We start from the raw sequence: 20,802 nt of genomic DNA on the forward strand, positions 1-20,802 counted from the left end.
ATTCATTTTGGCTGCCTTTCTGGTTACAATTATTGTAGACTAACACTATTTCCTGTTTTCCTAGCCTTCAGCAAGGAGCAAAAACATAATATTAATTCACATACACGCAACAAATTGTAAAAGAGTGCATTTTTGTGCAATGAAACATAATATTTTTACACATTTTTGTAATGGGATTCCATTATGATTGTTTCATTGAATCCAGTAGTGAAATACTTTTGGTACTTAGCAAACTAACCCTTTTGAGTAAGAAGTCTGACTTTAATTCTATAACGAATATATGAGATTTCTAGTTATAGAACTTTTAAATTAATGTCAAATTTCTTCAGCTGAATTGTTGCTATTTTTAAGGTTGTCATTGGAAGCTCTTTCTGCCTCATAATTTGTACATTTATTCGTTCATTCATCCTTTCATTCATGGAATCATTCATGGCATCCAGCCCCTCTAGGCCCTGTATTTTTTCCAGGCACTGGGGATACAGCAGTGAACGGTGACACTCCCCATTTTAATGTTTGCCACCAGTTGGGGAATAAAAGGCTTTAGCCCGTGAACTAGCTGCCCTGAGCTTTAAAGTCAAGTAAAACCAAGTCAACGAGTTCTTATTAAACACTTATTTGCTCTGTGGCAAGTCCCCAAGATTATGCCAGTTTAAAAGTTCTGACAAATCTGAGGGTAAATGTGGCAGGTATTACTGTCACTCTGCTCATGGTAGTTTCACTGTTTTGCAGAACCCACCAGGAATATTCAGCATCTGAGAAAGGACCCAGGACTTCCATTCCCTGGGAAAACTTAAAACCTATATTATCTCAGCTCCTGATCCCCATAATCTGCAACCCAGGGATATCTAATACTCTAGAACAAATGAAGCAAAAAGTGGTACATTCCCCTTGTTAAAAACAATACTGAAGTGGGGTAGATTTTACTACCAGAGGACAAGGACATTGACATGCTCTTGATTATTCATAGACAAAGTGTAAAACTCATATTTCATAAGGCTGAGAAGGCCCTCTCAAGCTGGCAAGCAAAATCCATTTTTCCTTCTAGTACATCAAAGAAAGTTTTATTTAATTCCAATCAAGTAGATACATAGACTTCTTCTGCAAACTATGTTGAAAAATTCTGGCAGCTCGGGTGTAAATTCCTGTCCTCAAGAGATCACATCAGAAGGACCAACATCCAAAATCCCCCACCAAAAGAGACGGCAGGATCTAGGACAGGGTCTGTAAACCTGTGCTGTGACAGCCCAGAGTGTCAATATTTTAGGCTCTTCAGGCAATGTGGTCTCTGTCACAGGTACTCAATCTGCCTTTGAAGAGTGAAAGCAGCCATAGACAATATGTTAATAAATAAACATGCCTGCGTTCTAGTAAAACTATATTTACAAAAACAGGCAGCTGGCCAAATTGGGCTCACAAGCCACGGTTTGCCAACCCCTGATCCACATAGATCTGTATTCTGAGCAAAGGTAACGTTTCTCATACTTATTTAGGTTCTCACTTCTATTTTATGTCCTATCACACATTAAAATAAATATAAGTATATACCTCAAAGAGTGAAAGGGATGAGTTTTTCATTTATCATCAGATATCATTTGTAATAAAGATGTCCTGATGAAGGATATCCTCAGAAACCTAATATTTACCCATTTAAATGCTATTTTTTCCTATGTTGATAAACTTTTGATCATTTTTCTACATCGTACATCATTATCCCTTGCCTTATAGTATAGTAATTGCAAGTTAAATTTTTCGTATTGTTTTTCCTGAATCTTTCTGAGCTATTGTACAAAGATATTCTTAGGGGCATTTGAACTATCCAGGGGCATATGCCCTACATCACTTGGCTTTAGTCTGCAGTGATTTTCTACTTGATATGTCCATTACCACCACCTTTTGTATCAGCTGTCAATGTCAGTGTGTCTCTTTTCATATGTCCATGCTTCCTTCCACCATCGCCCCATGCGTGAAATCTGCTCTCTACTGAAGAACTGAATTCTGATTGAAAGACCCAGAAAACCTACTTTCTGGAATCACATAAGAAGTCACCGTAAACCCAGTATGAAGTTCCCAGCCCTTTGAAGGATGGCTGCATTCCTCTTCTGGGGACATAGACTTTACAAAAGCTATTTTCCACAATAACAGAAGCTTGATTCCTTGTTTCTTGTTTTTTTGGCTAGGTTCCAAAACACTGAGGTTACTGCAAATCTGAATAACAGGTCAATGAGGAGCTTTCCTAGTGTACTAATACCCATGTTTTCCAAGTTGTTTATTTGGGAAAATTGATATGAGAATTTTTTTCTTTACTGATTTTGCTGCTTAAAAGTTACTCTACTCCATATCCTGCTTACCTCTCACTAACTTTGTCTAGGACAATTTAGCACAATGGATCTCAAGCCTGGGCCACATAAGAATCATCTAGGGGAGCATTTGGAAAACACCAAACCCTAGGTCCACCCTCTAGTGTGTTCTAATCATCTCTTTGGGAGAAAGAACAGGCATTAGTCATTTTTGGTTTTGTTTTGTTTCATTTTAAGATTCTCAGATGCTTCTCAAGTTAATCAAGGGCTAAGAACCACTGGTTTCCTATATCCAGTTCCTTTGAGGAGTCTGTATAAGGATTAAATGAAGAGTGGTTTACACCAATACTCTTCTTTCTATTTTGCGGCGTAGAAATTTAACACGTGATAAATGTGGAGCTATCCAAGGACTTTAACTTGCTCTTCTTTGAAAAATGCCCTGCAAGTTTAATCCCAAGTGGCTGCATTTTGAAATATATACTTTTATGGATGATCTCACCATGTGGAAAAGGTAGTAAGGCTTAAGCCGTCAGAGTTGAGATTTTTCATTCTCTTTTCCTTGGTCGACTATTGCTTCTTAAATGACTGTTTTTGATAAGTGTGAAGGCACGTGAATGTTACTATCTTTCTCTTGTTCATAGCACCAGAAGAATGGGCCACAACTCGCTCCAGCCTGAAGGCACCACCGCCAAGGTCAGCCAGAGGGGGATACAGGGAACACCCCTATGGTAGATATTGAAGGTCTCCTCACCATGACCTCACCTCAAAGACAGTTCATAGCCTGTGGTCTCCACATAAACAGCAACAAGACAAGTAATAGTCCTTTTTTTTTCTATTCTAGGGATAACTGCTCATGATTACTCCTATATATTTCTTGTATTTCCCCCTATACTGTTGGCGTGACATTGACATTAGTATTATTTTACAAAACGGACTAAAAAACACATTGGCAAGCATTGTCTATAAACCATTCAGCAGGATGATATTTTCTTGGTTGTTTTTCATTGTTGTGTGTAATCTTTTTTTTTTATTTTTCTTTTTTTAAGAAAAAGCATGAATCTGTTAGCAGATTTTGAGTCTCAATCAACTAGCAAAAACTTTGTTTAGGGTTGCTAAAAGACTGTAATATGATTTTTGAACTAGCTGATAATAAAGTTGTAGATAAGATGTTTTAACCTGTCTTTTAATATCTGTTAGTTAGATGAAGATGTTCGATATTAAGTTTGTAAATTTAATTTTAAATGCTGTTTTAACGGGGTTGAAAACAAGCAGCTACTGTATGTATGTAGCTAACTGAATTTGTTCAGTGTTTTAACCTGTATTTGTTAAAAAAGAAAAAAAACACACATAAAGTTCCATGTGTAAGCTTCTCTAAATAGGAAACCACAATTTGTCAAATATGTTTGCCATAATTTGTCAATAAAGCTGAAAACTTTTGTAAAAACTAAATTTGGAATTACTTGTTTTCTAGCTTTAAATGCCTGCTTTATTTCTTCTTCAAGAGATGCCTAAAATGTTTTCTATTTAAAAATTACAAAAATGAACCCAAGCCTGTTTTAAGATATTTGTGTAGTACTTTAAAAAATGTATTAATAACTTATGGTTGTAAAATAATTTAAAAGTTAACAAACTAAACTGTTACATGAATCATGGTTAGTAAACACTAATGTATAACATGTTAATGGAAAAAAATGGATTTAGAATAATAAATGGATTTTAAACTATCCTCTAAGCTTTATCTTGCTAAACACAAATTCTGATTGACTTGTTTGCATTAGCATGTCTCTCGTGAGAAAGAGTAATGGAGTATAAAGAGGTAAGATTATCACTTACCACTGTCTAAATGCCTAGTTCTTCAACCTTTGAGTTTCCCCGCACATTAAATATCCCATCCAACATGTAAGCATTGCGTAGATTCACCTTATTGTTTTCACTCAAAGGAGTGCGTGGACTTCATTTGCGTAGTTTCTAACAATTTGTTTTGACAAACAAATCATCAGTGTCACTGGCCAGTTGTTGCTATTCAACCTCAAAAACTTTATTTGTAATTTTCAGTGCTAAATATCACCGCCCTTGAAGGCAGTTTAGAGGGCTGATATTTCTTTTGAGACTATCAGACTTGATGGCTGATGATTATTAAGGAAATATGTCGCAGGACTCAAAGGATGACTAAACGTTAAACAGGTAACACTAACAGTAACTCTGTAATTTTGCAACAGTAATGTTAAATATTCTCCGTGATTAAGTTCCTGATAGTTAAAAAAGTAAACCTACAAAAACATAACAAATAGGTCTATAGGTTATTAAAACAACTAATAACATTAACTAGAGGCATCAAAATTATTTTACAATATATAACCCTCAAGGTAATAAACAGAACTAAAATTAACAATAATAGTAATGCAACTCTTGCTAACATCAAACGTAAGCTAAATTTTGATGGAAAAAAGAAACTGAAAGACTTGATGGTAGGGATGAATGCCAAAACTGTTAATCTTGTAAATACAGTTTTTTTGTTTCTGGTGGCTTTTGTCAATGTGATTGGTTTACTTTTTTGCTGCTAACCAGCATAGGCATATTGCTGTCCAGTTTTTGCAGCTGGAGTTGCATGCTCATAGTTTTATGAAGTATGTGTCTGTCATTAATTAAAATTATAAATATTTGCCTTTCACAAAATGCTGTTGAGTTATATTTAATTTTCTTTTTTTATTCTTTCTCACTATTTCAGGTACTCACAAGCAAAAATCACATAATTGAATAGCAGACGCGAGGGGCTAAGAAGGATGGGGTAAGCTTATTTTTGATCTTTGAAATAAATGAGTAATCTTTACCAACAAGAAGCTATGGCAGTGAGCTGAAACACCAAATGCCGCTTGTTGAAATACTGACAAAGTTTAAATTGTTGTCAAAGAACTGAGTTTTTATCTTCTTTGAAATAAAGTGATCTAACTTAGTATTTACCTGGCAAGGCTCTCTGAGCTTATTCAGAAGCTGGTCAAAAGAAACATGAATTAGTAGCTAATCTTCAACCCTTTTCTTTGCTGTGAACTACAGTATATGACCTCTCCTTAATTATACAAAGAAAGAATATTCAAACTTTTACTTTGTAGGTGTAAGAGGAGGAAATCACAACTGTCAGCTGAGATGGGGGGGACGGGAAGGGGAACCATAACCAACCTCTTGCCTGCCCCTGTCAATGAGATAATGTGTAAATAAAATAACTAAACGTTACCATTATTTTCCCCATTTATCTTACTGGATTTATCACTAAACTTGTTTCTCATCTGCCGTTCTACTTGATTCAGCAAATATTTTCTGAGTACAAAGCACTGTTGGAAACTGAGACCTGATTTCTGCACATGGGGAGTTGAAAACTTCAGCCAATAAATCTCAGACTGAAAACAATGCCAGGGCAGTTATGAGATCCGCAGACTGACCTGACACTCTGAGAACTGAAATTACCTTGCCATGGGGCTAAAAACCCAAGTTTTCTGCTTTTGGGTCTGGCCCTGTTCTTACTACATGAACATAGCCTTAAAGAAGTGCCATAGGAGAAGTCTGAGAGAGCCAAGAGATTCCTTATGCCTGGAGGTGGGACAGAGACTGGGGCAACCATTGAGGATGGACTGGAATTAAAGGGTAGCCTGTCCTTGACGAGGAAGGGAGCGCCACCTGGTGAAGGGAATAGGCTGTGTCAGTTGGTGGAGTCCAGGAAGAGCTTGAGAGGACAGCAAGTCATTGAGTCCTGAGGGCCAGATTCATGGAGGCACCGAGCGAAAGCAAAGCCTGGAGAGGTGGGCTGAGTCAGGTCACACTTGTCCCTGAGTGCTGTGTTAGTGTTCGGATTTTATGGGAAAAATAAAATGAAGGCACCCTAGGTTTGAAGTACAGAATGAGAGCTATTCCTAAAGAAACCATCCCAAGGAACCAGGGAAAACCTCACATTTAGTGATTTTTACAATTACTGACCTCCTCTTCATCTGAGATGGCTTTTCTAAGATTCAAACTGTTAAAATAATTCTTTAATACCATACGTGCTTCAACTAATCAAGGCCCTTTGTTAAGCTGCAGAATCAAAGATTGAAAGTTATGGAGAATGCAATTCTGAAATTTTATTTATTAGCAACATTCCATATCTGATTTGACTCTTAAAATAGGTTACTGTTGGGGCTGGCCCTGTGGCGTAGTGGTTAATTTCGTTCACTCCACTTCGGCGGCCCAGGGTGTGTGGGTTCAGATCCCAGGTGTGGACCTACGCATAGCTCATCAAGCCACGCTGTGGTGGCATCCCACATACAAAATAGAGGAGGATTGGCACAGATGTTAGCTCAGGGACAATCTTCCTCAAACAAAAAGAGGAAGATTGGCAACAGATGTTAGCTCAGGGCTACTCTCTAAGCCAGGTATCCTGCATATTTGTTTCCTTCGATCCTTTGCAAACAATAGGCTTGATCTTGTAAAGCAATGATAGAAAAACCAGTCACAGTTTCTATTTTGATATTTTAATCAATATGTTTTGGGTCCATTGTAATTATTTTATTGTAGCTGTTTTTGTTGTTTTATAACCCTGTGGATTGCTTACCATTCAGACGAGATCTTTGAATGTATTAACTCGGGGCGGGGCTATCACAGCAGAAACCCCAGTGCCAAAAAGAAGAGAACCTTCTTGGCTTTTGTGTTTAAAAGAAAGAGTTCTCAAAGCTCAAAAGCAATGATTTGTGAGAAAGGGGATTCTGAGTTTCAAAAGCCTGCATTTTGGGGGCCGGCCCAGTGGCGTAGTGGTTAAGTTCACGCACTCCGCTTCGGAGCCCGGGATTCGCAGGTTCGGAGCCCCGGTATGGACTTAGGCACCACTCATCAAGCCATGCTGTGGTGGCATCTGATATACAAAATAGAGGAAGATGGGCACAGATGTTAACTCAGGGCTAATCTTCCTCAGTAAAAAGAGGAAGATTGGCAGCAGATGTTAGCTCGTGGCCAGTCTCCCTCACCAAAAAAAAAAAAAAGCCTGCATTTTGAGTAACATGAGCCTGATGGACTTTGGACGTAAAATTTATGTGTTAACAGTAGATTTAAAAGACTCTCATTCAAAAATCAATTAATTAATAAAAGTGTCCCATCCACCTGCCTCCATACATCTACAAGATAAAGATTGTCCAGGATGAGAAGAGAGCTCCAGAGACAGAAATATCTAAGATAGTGGTGTAAGATGTTAGTGTGGCCTTGAGTATGGGTTCTGTACACTGTATCAATTATCCAAAGAAGCCTCAGATAGGTTTGGAACACAGAGGAGACCTTGTCTCAAGTGGAGGCTGGGGAGGCAGCAAGCTTCATGGAGTCCCCCACACCAGTGTGTTCCAGGTGCAGTCCTGTAGAAGAAGGTTTCTATAGAATATTTCTCCATGCTGGCGAGAGTGGAGCAGGTGTGGCAGAGAGAACTGCAGGCATTTGCCTACGCAGGAGGGCAGGGCAGGGTGCAGTAGCATCGGCGTGGACCCACACTGACCAGGATGCAGATGGATCCATGGATACAATGTGGAAAGGTGAGAAGATAGCTGCTTCCTGCCACCAACACCCAGGAAACAGAGAAGGAGAAAATAAATCCCTGAACTGACAGAGGAATGCCTGACCAAAATTAATCTGAATGGACTGAGATTATTTTTCTCCACCCGGCAGTATGGGAACTTGGGATGGAAATCAAGTTGAGGTATAGAAAAAATATAATTATATCTGCATTGCAGTCACTTGTTGCGTAACTTGCCTGACTCTTAAAATAATCAGAAATGAATACAGTAGGTATTCATTCAGTAGGCTTCTCTGGCAACAGGGAATGAGAATTTCCCTGAGTTAGTGGCCTCTTAGCAGAAACTTTTGATGGAATGAAAGCTGTGCAGAGAGTGGCCCTAAGTAATGAACTGTCAGGGTTGCTTTCTTTTGTCGGTATCAGAAAAAGATGCGGGGTCCAGTTTGGATCCCCTCATGTCATCACGAGCGCTCTCATTAATTTCGAAGTGCTGGCTCCCAAAGACGACGGGAGAGGTACCCTGCCAGTTCTGGAGCCACTGTCTGTACAAACGTTCTCATGTCTGAGAACATCCGCCTCGAGCAAATCATACAAAGTTGCTTGGAAAATTAAGGTTTTTAAATTACAGTACATTCCAGCTAAGAATAGTTTTGACGTCATTCGTGTGCACACTCCATACATTTGTTCAGATGATGCTGTAACTCTTGGTACACTGATGATTCTTTGATAGCTGGGACATCACCAAAACACGAAAGGTAGTTAGCTTGGGCACTAAACAAAGTATTTTAAATAGTAATAAAGACGTTAATAAGTAAGAAAGTTTTTGTGCCTAATATTTGTACAACAAAAAGATTTACTATACTCAAGAATCAATTTGATGCCATTTAAGAGACCAAATAATGCTTGTAGGTCTTATGTGTAGTATTTAGATAATTTTCGCTTTCAGTGTACTAGTGGAACTAAGGCCATTTAGCTTAATAACAATTGAAGCACTAACAGGTTTTAAATAAATTTGGCACAGAATGACCTATTAAAGGTTCTCATGACTTCTTTTAAAGGAAATAGTTTTTTTTTTTTAAGTTCTTTTTTTTTTTAATTTATTATTTATTTTTTTTATTTTTTGTGAGGAAGATCGGCCCTGAGCTAACATCTGCCAATCCTTCTTTTTTTTGTTGAGGAAGACAGGCCCTGGGCTAACATCCATGCCCATCTTCCTCTGCTTTATATGGGATGCCGCCACAGCATGGCTCAACAAGCGGTGTGTCGGTGCACGCCCGGGATCCGAACCAGCGAACCCTGGGCCGCCACAGCAGAGTGTGCGCACTTAACCGCTTGCGCCACGAGGCCGGCCCCAGGAAATAGTTTTTTTAAACTATATTATTAAAATATTATTCTTGTGCCTTTAGTACTTCTCTTAAAAATATGTAAATTTGTATTTTGGAAACCACAAATGCCCCTTAAAAATATAACCCTTTTAACCATATAGCATTCTCTCTCTATCTCTTTATCTCTTTTATATCCCTTGATTAACATAATATAGAAGTTTGTATGGTCTTTTTTTTTTAAAGGGAACAGAGAGCAATGATCAGTAATCTGAGTTGGCTGAATATGAAGTATCAGTTCCAGTATCAAGGAGCTGCCTGTTAACGAAAATTCCATCCATTTGCCACTCTTGCAGTTTCCATGGGAAGGTTTAATTTTTTACTGCAAAAAATTATGTATTATATGTATGGTGATAGATAAAAACTAGACTATTGGTGGTGAACATGATGCAGTCTATACTGCATAATATAATAATGTACACCTGAAATTTACACAGTGTTATGAGCCAATATGACATCAATAAAAAAATTATGTAGTACATGATGGAAAATATCCAATTACATGATAATTTACAAAATTGATTACATGATTTCTGTTTAGTGTGAGGGTATAGTATTAATAATAATAACAGTAATAATAGTGGGGTCATTTGTTTTCTGAGCATACCTGCCAGGCAAGGTACTATAATTTTCACCTAAAATCTTACATGAAACATCTGTAATCCTTACAGCAAGCTTGCAAAGGAAGTACAGTTAACCCCATTTTACAGAAGAGGAAGTTGAAGTCCAGAAGTTTAACAATGTCACACTGCTAACATATTACAAAGCCAATACGTAAAACAAAGTTTGATAACCCACACACTTTCCAAAATGATATGGTGATTCCCAACTTTGAGTGAATTTGATGGAAAAGAGAATCTAAAATCTCAGATTAACATAATTTCTATTCTGTAGCAATATGACGAATATGGACTAAAAAAAAGATTGATAAAATATTTTAACTTGAAATGCATCTTTACTTTGATCTTCTCTCAAATTTGTCATTCTTTCAAAAGTTATGATTCCATCAGAAAAATGTAGATGAAAGTATCCCACATTTGTCATAAAGCATGACTGCAGCCTTTTGTAGAATAAATGAATTCATTTATAATCTAAATGCCATTTGACATTAAGAAAAAAACCACATGATTAAATAAGCATGAAAGCAATTTCAGGCTTTTATTCTTCAACCTATAAATCAGAACGCTGCTTTAAAGTAGGTGAGTCAATTTCAAACCAGAAATATCTTTGTATAAGCCATGTAGTCAAGTGTTAAGGGCACGATGTGAAGGTGTCGCTCAACGTTAAATATTTAAAAACAAAGTATTTCCTGTTGCCAATATAATGTGTAGCATTTCTCTGGGCATTCTAGTTTCCTATTAAAATATCTGAGTTAACAGTAAGATAGCTGTTCTTGTTGGCTGGCGGGCACCAGTCTTTCCATATTCATCATATAGATTAATTTCCTTGTCTCTTTACATAGAATTTATTAATTGATACTCAAAAGATTATTTACAGTGGGGGGAAAAGGTCACTCTACTTGATATGCTGTTTTATATATCTCACTCTCTTACAATATTGTGAGAGGAATTGAGAAAATAGGAGAGGAAGTTGTCTTATTCAGACGTGACTGGATGCCTTAACAACAACCAACTTGTCTTCCTTTACCAAAATAAGTGCAAAATGAGACATCTTAAAAATTGGTGATGAGTTACTGAACACCAATTTTGTTCAAGTTTCTGTTCCACTATGTTTCATACTTCACAGGGGCATATAGTGAATGACCTATTTTCAAGAAAAATTTGGAGACTCTTGGATCCTCTTCTTAGACCTTCTCTGGAAGCAAATGTCAACACTGGACACAGGTTTCCTATCACCTTGATGCCTCTCAGGGTGACTTCTGTCAGTAGGAAAATGTCCCCTCCCCTCTGTCTCACTCCCTGTCTGCCCTAACACAGGTGGACTGTATTTCCTATGTTCTAACCACATAGCCTGCCTTTTCTGACATCAGGACATTTTTCAACCTCTGATACCATCTTGCCCCTTCTTTCCCAATGTCTTCTGTCATCTTTGCATGGGGACAAAAGAACACAAAGAGAAAGGCAATTGATGACTGTAGGGGAGGGAGCACTGTCCACTCTATTCAACAGAGCCCCTACATGAAGAAACGTTTATTGTGTTAATTATGTCTACTGTAAACCAAAAAGTATGAAAAGAGAAAAATCACATAATAACTGTTAACATTTTTATATAACCTCCTGCTCACAAAATCTTGATTTCTTAGCTATCAAGTACAAAGGGATGCAATAGGTGAGAAAATGTCCCCAATTAGTCTAAATTCTCTAATCTCAAAGTATAAACCTTAAAATTAGAAATAACTAAACTTACGGAATTCACTAAAATCAGTACATAAAATTTGTAAGCAGAGGAAAGCCAGTTTTAAATGTTTTTCAACAGGGAAGATTATATTTACATTTTGCGTAGAGATAATCTTCCCAATGGAATTAATGTTGAGTTTTTAAGCAACTTTCAACTTTCTTTTAGGAAGCTTAAGAATATAAATTTATTTATTGACCAATAGATAAATTATTTAGAACTAATATTAGATATGCTGCTTTATGCTTTCTTATAAGACAGTAATCTTTAAAATAAGTAATACCACATTCCATCAGAGAAACTTCTCTGGAATCCTTTTATCAATGATAATCTTTTAACTTCCTAAAGACCTTTTTAAATTTCTAGTAAGTAAATCCTTCAAGTACAAATAGAATATGGCAGAATTGCCAGTGAATTGCTATTTTTTGGGGAGGATTTTTTTTTATAGACTGTCTCCTTTTTTAAACATTACAAAAGTAATCCATACTCAGGATTTAAAAAATTAGAATGTATAATGTAAATATGTAATGTAAAAATCCAAAGTGTATAATCTTGCTCCTCAGAGGACATTCCTTCTGGTTTCTTTCTCTCGCTTTCCCTCTTTCCTGCCTCCACTCCTCAGCTGCTTGTTGCTTATTTATTCATTAGAAATGGGATTCTGCTGCGCGCACATATGCAATTTTAATTTTCAGAAGTGAGGTGAGTTTGTTCCTTTATGATAAAGCGAGCTGAAACCCACATCCTCAGGTTGATTTGTGTGTGGAGGATTAAATCATAGTATGATTATTACCCTGTGAAACTGTAACCCACAGTACACGCTCTGGAGTGCAAGCAAAGTCACTTGAAGTTTTCAAGCTTTGGATTTCTTATAGGTAAAATGGGGATCATAATCGCACCTACTCACAGAATTGTGAGCTATATAAAGTAAAATCATACAGATGTGTGTATATCCTCCCCAAATTTAGTTAATATTCTCACCCATATTAATTTTCTTTGACAAAATGTTTAACTTTAAGATATCTTCACAGTGTGTATCAAATGTATAAAAGAAAGCTAGTTTAATCCAAAAAGTATTCCTATTATCCAAATCAGTTTGCAGCTTAGACATTTTTAAAATATTCTTTACTAAAATATTCTACTAATGTAGTCTTTAGAACACTGTTGTAGAAATGCTTACCATTATATTCATAAACAAACATATATTGGGTGTCTTCATAACAGGTATTATAAGATATGTTTATACACAAGAATCTTATAATAATGTTGCACACATGTTGTTCACATTGAAATAGGACTAAAAATGAAAGTGAGACTAACAATAATTTGGTACAACTGTTTCAATAATAATGTTAAGAAAAGGCATTTGGAATAATAGAATGACTAATACATGTCAAAGACTGTATTAAGTACTTTTGTGAATTACTTTACATGTTTTCTCAACAACTGTACAATGTAAGTTCTAAGGTGTCCTAATTTTCTAAGTGAGAAGACTGATCCTGAGAGAGGAGAAGTGACCTACCATCGCTGGGCAGTGGCGTGGGCTCTAACCCCAGGCAATCACAATCAGAGACCTCATCATTAGTCCCTGCCATCTACCGTCCCCTCTGACTTTGGTGACAAAATTTTGTGGTAAACTAAATTTGAGAGGAAACCAAAATGTAGATGTGTAATTCATTTTTCAAGCTAGTAAAAAGGAATTTGAGGAAATTCTCTTACTATTAATATTGCCAAGATCAGTAGTACTAACTTTAAAGTCTGATAGTAAATTTCTAAACACCTCTATGTGCATAAGCCAAAATATTCAGAATATCTTTTCTCCCTGGATTATTTAGAAAGTGAGTCTTGTGTAATAACCCTAAGCTCTGTATATGTTGTACCTGACTATATTTATTTGCCCCTCGTACCACTGATTAAATGGAAGCTATGCGTATCAAAGTATAGAATTTAGCCTTCATGGAGGTTGAGATATACTAAGTAACAAAATGTCATAAAACATCAATAAAAAATAAAAATAAACTAGAAAAATATATTTCTAGAAAAATAGTCATGGTTACTTTTACTTATTTATTTACTAATGGCATGCTCTATTATATTGATTTGTCCCAATCTGTGTGGTTGAAAAAGTAAAATGGAGTTTTCCTTAACTATCTCTTGTCCTATATAGATGATACACACTATCAAAATGTATTTTATACTTTATTTTACTTAATAATAGGATACCAGAATGAAGGTGAACATAAGAATAAGAAAAAAATAGATTTAGAAAGAAAAAGAATATAGCTAGAAAGCTGAGAAAGATCCATTAGAAGTGTTAAGATGAAACAGATAGCAACGTGAAAAACAAAAGATAGACCACCTTTACAACTGTCAAGGAATGTAAAGTCCTGAGATCTCATCATTCTCATAAATCACCGTCATGTGCAACTTATCACATAAGGCAGTAACTTTAGAAATTAAAAATATGCTTTCCCTCTACAGCAAATACAGAACATTCTGCTATTGAATATATCCGCAACTTCTTTTGTCTGTCCCAGAACAATTGCTTTCATAGATAATTCCGTTTTCCCTTCACTTCCACCAGCAGATTTTTTTTGCCACTTCAGAAAATTTCTATGTTGAGTAAGGAACAAAAATTTGCACTATCTTTTCACAGTGTATGTTAGTTCAAATTTGCACTTTTAGAAAATTACAAATTACTGCGTATCACACAGCTTCAGAATTGTTTGGAGATATCAAAAAATAGGAGTACTAATTCTATGAATTCCAAGGGTATGCCAAAGTAATTTTATCACATTGCTTCACAATGATATTGATGTTTGAGAGAGACTGTCCTCCAACCTATATTTTAAGAATCCTGTAGTTTGGAATACCATATACTATGAGTAAAAAATAGACCCTGTTGGAAGCATTATCTCTATAAGTTTCTTAATAAGAATTGCTTATTTATTATATTTAGATTATGAGGAAGATGTCTAACATAGGATATTATAAAAGGTTAATTACTAATAAGTAAAACTTGGTGATGAGTTGATCTGCTTGTTCAGAAGTAGGAGAGGACCGTTAATCAATTCTCCCAGGATTTAAGTCCAAGGTGTTTGTGTATTTTAAATCATATTCTCATGATTTACTGAATCCACATAGTTTTCTACCATTAATTTACCACTTCATTATATCACTCAAGGAAACACCTTGACCTACAAATGAGACTAGAAATGATAGCCTGGGACTAAATGAAATAGGATCCAAAAAGTGGCCTTATGACAATTTACAGCTAAAAAATATTCAGAGGATGCCAAATAGTCTGCTGAGCTATTCACAGAAGGAAAAATGTCATCAAGCCCAGCATCTTGCTTTAAAGATATTCAAGAAATATTTTGGGAAAGGACAGCCAGGCTTTACCTCTCTGATAGCAAAAATTGGAGCCCTCTTGGGAAAAGGCTTAACTTTTTTATCTTAACTAGTAATATTGATCCAGATTGATGGGAGGCATTTATTAAATATAACTAAATGAATAAAGATCAACTTGCCTCTATCTTTTTCTAATCTGATATTTTATGTACAATTTATGATATATGTAAATTATATTGATTTATATGTAAAATGCTAATATTGTATATGACATTATAAGTACATATATATATATGTATACGTATAGCCAGCTCTGGTGGTCTAGTGGTTAAGATTCAGTGCTCTCACTGCCACAGTCAGGGCTCGTTTCCCGGTCAGGGAACCACACCACCCATCTGTTGGTTGTCAGACTGTGGCAGCTGCCTGTTGCTGTGGTGCTGAAAGCTATGCCACTAGGATATCAAGTACCAGCAGGGTCACCCATGGTGGACAGGATTTAGTGGAGCTTCCAGACTGAGACAGACTCAAAAGAAAGACCTGCCCACCCACTTCCAAAAAAATTGGCTGTGAAAATCCTATGAATAGCAGCAGAGCATTGTCTGATATAGCGCTGCAAGGTGAGAGGATGGCACAAAAACACTGGGCAGGGTTCCACTCTGCTGTACACAGGGGCGCTAGCGGTCGGAATTGACTCCACACCATTAGCAAAAAAAGATTTTAAAAAATGTATACCTGTTTATCGACCTATCTATCTATGCATTGATACTTTAAAAATCTTTTTAAGATAATATTGATTTAATTATCACAACAGCTCTATGAAGAAAGCAGGGCAAATTTTCTTCTCTTCATTTTAAAGATAAAGAAACAAAATTTCACAAGCTTAAGAGTTTTATCCAAAATTACATAAATGGTTGGGGCCCGCCCAGTGGCGCAAGGGTTAAGTGCGCGTGCTCCGCTGCTGCTGCCCTGGGTTCGCCGGTTTGGATCCTGGGCGTGCACTGACACACCGCTTGGCAAGCCATGCTGTAGTGGCATCCCATATAAAGTGGAGGAAGATGGGCACGGATGTTAGCCCAGGGCCAGTCTTCCACAGCAAAAAAAGAGGAGGATTGGCAGATGTTAGCACAGGGCTGATCTTCCTCACACACACACAAAAAATCACATAAATGGTGGGAGTGGTCAGAAACATTAACCTCTTCAAAATAACTACCTATTTTGTATTTGTAAAAGATAATATCCAGTGGTGGAAGAGAGATCAAGGTTGTCTGAGAGGGAACACTGTTCATGTGCAGTAATTATTAAAACACATCCTAAGTTAACCAAAAGTTTTGGGAATTACTTTTACCTATATATAAACATTTACTCATAACCTTAATAATTACCACTAGATGCCTCCTAAAGACATGCCATAATACTGAATACTTTGAAAAAACAGCATACTGGTGTCAGATGAATATGAAATTCCTCAAAATCAAGAGCCTAATGATTACAAAAGTGTACACTGAATTTGTAATATCTAAATTAACTGATAATTTTTCTGATTTTAGCTGGAAGAGAATGGAATTGAAATTAATTAATTAAAAGTACAAAACATTAAGTGAGAAATTAATGAAAGCATTCTAATTTGATTTATAACATATCAAAATTGTGACTCCATTTCTTTAGCATCTATGATGATAAAAATCTCAAAAGAGGGGCCGGCCCGGTGGCGCAAGCGGTTAAGTGCGCGCGCTCCGCTGCGGCGGCCCGGGGTTCGCTGGTTCGGATCCCGGGCGTGCACCGACGCACTGCTTGGTAGGCCATGCTGTGGCGGCGTCCCATATAAAGTGGAGGAAGATAGGCACCGATGTTAGCCCAGGGCCGTCTTCCTCAGCAAAAAAAAGAGGAGGATTGGAGGATGTTAGCTCAGGGCTGATCTCCTCACAAAAAAAAAAAAAAAATCTCAAAAGAAAAAAAAAATTCAGTAACCATTGGGTATCAGCACTGGAAAACAATTAGCATAGTGTTGGCCATCATTTTTCTATACTTACATTAGTCCCTCCATCTTAGAATGTTTATGACTATTGGATAATTGAGGTTTTTAAATGCCCAGTAAGTTTCAAAATCTAATTTTGGCTCGGTTTGCAAAGGCCAAAAAAAGTCATACAATTTCCTAATTTTAACCCAGCACCCTGATTTGAAGACAAGATCCCAGGAGGTTTGAGTCTAAATTAAGCAGATCAGCAGTTGATCTTGACTTAATTTACTAAACAGTTTTATTTAGCAGTGCAGAGACGTGGGCTTCTTCCATAAAAATGTGGTCACCTGGAAGGATTCTGCTATCTGGTCCAATTTATCTCTGTCCACTTTTACTGTTAAAGTGCATTGCAAGGACCCAGAAATACTTATTTGTCAAAAACCCACTGTTGAAGCAAGACATGACAAATCAATACAGATTTTACTGTTTTACAATTCCGCTGTGTAATCTACTGTACAGAAAAGACACTAGCTCTTTTTCCAATATAAAAGCAGCTTACTTGCGAGTCTGAGGCTACTCAGTTGCCAGGTCAAACCTCATTCCTGAATTCAACATGAGTTCCTGAACTTGCTCCTGTGGTCACACAGCTGCCTGTGTTACACACTCCAGGTCCTGGTGTGTTCAGAAGCTCACAGGTTTCTGGTTAACTGCTGAGATCAGGAAATGCACTTTTTATTAAGCATAGGTGACTAATTAAAATATTAGGGCTCATTATATAAATAATACTTATATCTAACTTGTAAATAGTAAAACAAATACATTTGGTGACAAGATGATCCTCGCCGCCTGCCTCCCCTAATGTAGGGGAAGGAAGGGTCTAGAAATGCAGTAAAAATGAGAGATGACTTTAGTTATGTCTATGATGTCCACGCCAAAAAAAACAATAAGATTTTGATATGCTACAGAAGGTTTCTAAAACATGTATTTATTTGTAAAGATAAATTATTTGATAATTACATTTGGTAAATGTCTATTTGGGCATTATTTCCTTCTCTTCTGAGGCTAGATTTGCTTTTAGCAATGTTAAAATAGTTTATAAATGCTTTCATTTATCTTCTAATTAGACTTCATTATGACTGCAGTAGAAGTATAACTTATTTCTCAAAGTAACCCTGATTGTTAATGTTAATATATTGTAGCTGTGTTGTCAGTTTTATAGATTGTCAAGTTGTAGAAAGTGACACATACTTCAGTTCTCAAATGATTCATATATATAACTAATACTTTTATTCTTAGTAGGACCATGGACAACATCAAAATATAATTATTTAACTTATCAGGCTATTGGTTCCTAAATAAAGTAGCTGTTTTATTTATTTTTAACTACTTTCAATGTACAAATACACAGGAAAACAGAATTGAGAACAGAAATTTCAGGACAAGGCACAGTCTGTTAATTTGTCGATGACTATGAATTACAATGGAATTAAATTTCAAAATAAAATTGAGTGCAAAATAAGCTATAAATGGTCTTTATTATTAAAAAAATAAAAACAAAATAAGGTCTTGCTTATATTGTATAGAATATTGATTTCATAATGTCTTTAGTGCTGGCACACTTGTTTCTTCAAAAGATATTCAGATCGTACCAGAACTCAAGTGAATGAATAAAATTTTTATTTCAGACTTTAATGGAATTTGTGTATATTTTCTATTTTCCATATAGTATACTTACCCAGCCTCCAATTTTATTGATTAGGCAGTTTTGAAAGTTTATTTTTTTCCTACTTTAAAAAGAATGAAGTTTAGAAATGTGTTATCTATTGAACTGATAATCTATCCAAAATAGGACATTTGCAAAAATTAGCCACTGTCAACTCTCTCTTCCACTTTGCATTTGTGGAGAATGTGAACATTACCTATTAGTGATGCAATTCCTCTCACCTTTCAAAATATACCCTTATAATGGAGTTAAAGAAAAAAACGTATAACATGAAACACAAGTGTCATCCAATAGTTCTGACTACATTTAACACCAATGATTTATGTCTTACATTAACATAACACCCCAGGCTATTCCCAGTATTCTATTTCCTAAAGTATTTTCCTCTACTCTAATTTTTGACATATAAAAATCAGCTATAAAATAACTGGGGAAACATACCATATGGATTTTTAATTGGAAGTAAAATTGAGGATTTATTATTTCATGCCTAATCAGTTTATCTACTAAATGCCCACCCAGCACATTCAGATTTGTATGTCACATTCACTTGCTCATAGCTTCAAAAATCGACTAGACATGAATTAGAATATTAATTAGTATCTAACAATATGTAGAATTAGAAAAAATATATCCAGTTAAATTGCAATGAATTTGGTTTTAATATGAAATAATGATACATTTAAAAATTACAATAAAAGTCAGTCAATTGCACTGCTAAAATTTCTTAATGTGCTGTAATACCATAAAGCCACCTTTATTTATTACAAATAATAAAACTGTAGTGCTAACCTAATCAAATTCAAATCAATTCAACTACATACATCTCAGTGAAATAATGTTTAAGAAACACAAACTAAAAAATGAAAGATTCATTGCCCTATAATCAAAAGCAGTGAACTTGAAACTTCAACCAGCCAGATGATGTTTGTCATTTCTCGGTTGTGTTCTTAGTGGGAAGTTGTCAAGGATGTTTGACATCTCTTAAACTTGCAGTCTCATTTGTCCCTTTATGAACCTTATGTTGATACGTTAAACTGAAGGACAGAAAGAAGAGGACGGCCACACTTCTATTCAAATACATACATCAGCATTCGCAAATACCGTGCATGGTGTAAAAGGATCCTTCATTTCCAGAAGGAAATGTGCACTGTCTCTCATTTCCTTAGTATTTGTTTTTTTTCTTTCTTTCTTTTCCCTGTGTCTAATGGTGCCCAACTAATTTGGGACAATGAGGGATATTATTAGTTAATTGTCCCAGTGTTGGAGACATCAGGGCTCTTATACTAGAATGAAAAACCGTGAATGAATATAATACTGCAATACCCAAATAACTACAAAAGCCAGAAATAATTTTTTATCATAAATTCAAAAATGGCAATATTTCAGTGAAAATATATTTTCAGTAACTTTATAAAACTTCTACAAATGGAAGGGTGTTGAATTAATACATTCAATCAACTAGTGCTTTCTGCTATGTCCTATATAAGGAAAGTAGAAATATCAATAGGTGTGTGGATTTGCAAGTTGAGGAAGCATTTGAAATACAAAAGCGGAACCTTTCTAGTATAGTAAACCAAGTCTCCCCTTTCGACTGGTCTGACCGGGTCATTTCTATTCTGACCCTCTTTTGATCTTCAATTTGAAGGCAGCAAGGCTCCAGCTCCATAGATTGTTTCCTTCCAAATGCTTGAATTTGTCTGTCATTCTTGCAGGGGAGTAGAAGATTTTTGAATATCAGTGTATGTTCTATATTCCTTAGCTGACAGTTTCAGCTACTATAAGAATCCTAGGAATTTTTAATAATAGTTGAGGTTCCGTTAAACTTAGTTCTCAAATAGCTTCTTAGAGTTTATTCATCAAGTAATTCAGAGTGTAAAAGTAGCACATAAACATTAATTGAAGAGCCATTAAGCAAGATGCCTGTTTGTTTTTGGTTGATGGAGGACATAAAGCTTCGTACCCTGTGGTGGAAAACAATTAGGTCTTATGATGAACATGCCATTAAATATACTACCACCAGACTTAGACCAGTTACACTTTACAAAATCGCAGCCAGCTGTAGTCAGAAGCCTGCCCGAGTTAGAGGAAGTCATATTTTCACTGTCGTGGCTTAACTGCTTGTAAATATTGTAGTGTGCCTCGTGCCTTATGCTAATGGCGATGACTAATGGTTGTCATTATCTTCATTCAATCTCATAGAAAACTTCCTCAGG

At 36.0% G+C, this 20,802-nt stretch overlaps 1 protein-coding gene across 6 annotated transcripts in view; it reads left to right on the forward strand.

Moving 5' to 3' along the window:
• KHDRBS2 (KH RNA binding domain containing, signal transduction associated 2) overlaps window positions 1-20,802 on the forward strand; it is a 552,762-nt gene that overhangs the window by 504,985 nt on the left and 26,975 nt on the right. For 2 of the 6 annotated variants that reach the window (XR_009221966.1, XR_009221967.1), the window contains exons 9-11: window positions 2,939-3,110; window positions 4,353-4,481; window positions 5,026-5,085. Coding sequence is in view for 3 of the 6 variants with exons in the window: in XM_058554086.1 (XP_058410069.1) it covers window positions 2,939-3,036 (98 nt within the window). In the remaining 3 variants the exon portion in view is untranslated. Of the gene's footprint in view, window positions 1-2,938; window positions 3,860-4,352; window positions 4,482-5,025; window positions 5,086-20,802 lie in introns of those variants that run through there. The other 4 variants (XM_058554086.1, XM_058554092.1, XR_009221968.1 and 1 more) reach the window with 3 other exon arrangements.

Source organism: Diceros bicornis, chromosome 14, assembly GCF_020826845.1.
Source record: "Diceros bicornis minor isolate mBicDic1 chromosome 14, mDicBic1.mat.cur, whole genome shotgun sequence".
NCBI lineage: Eukaryota > Metazoa > Chordata > Mammalia > Perissodactyla > Rhinocerotidae > Diceros > Diceros bicornis.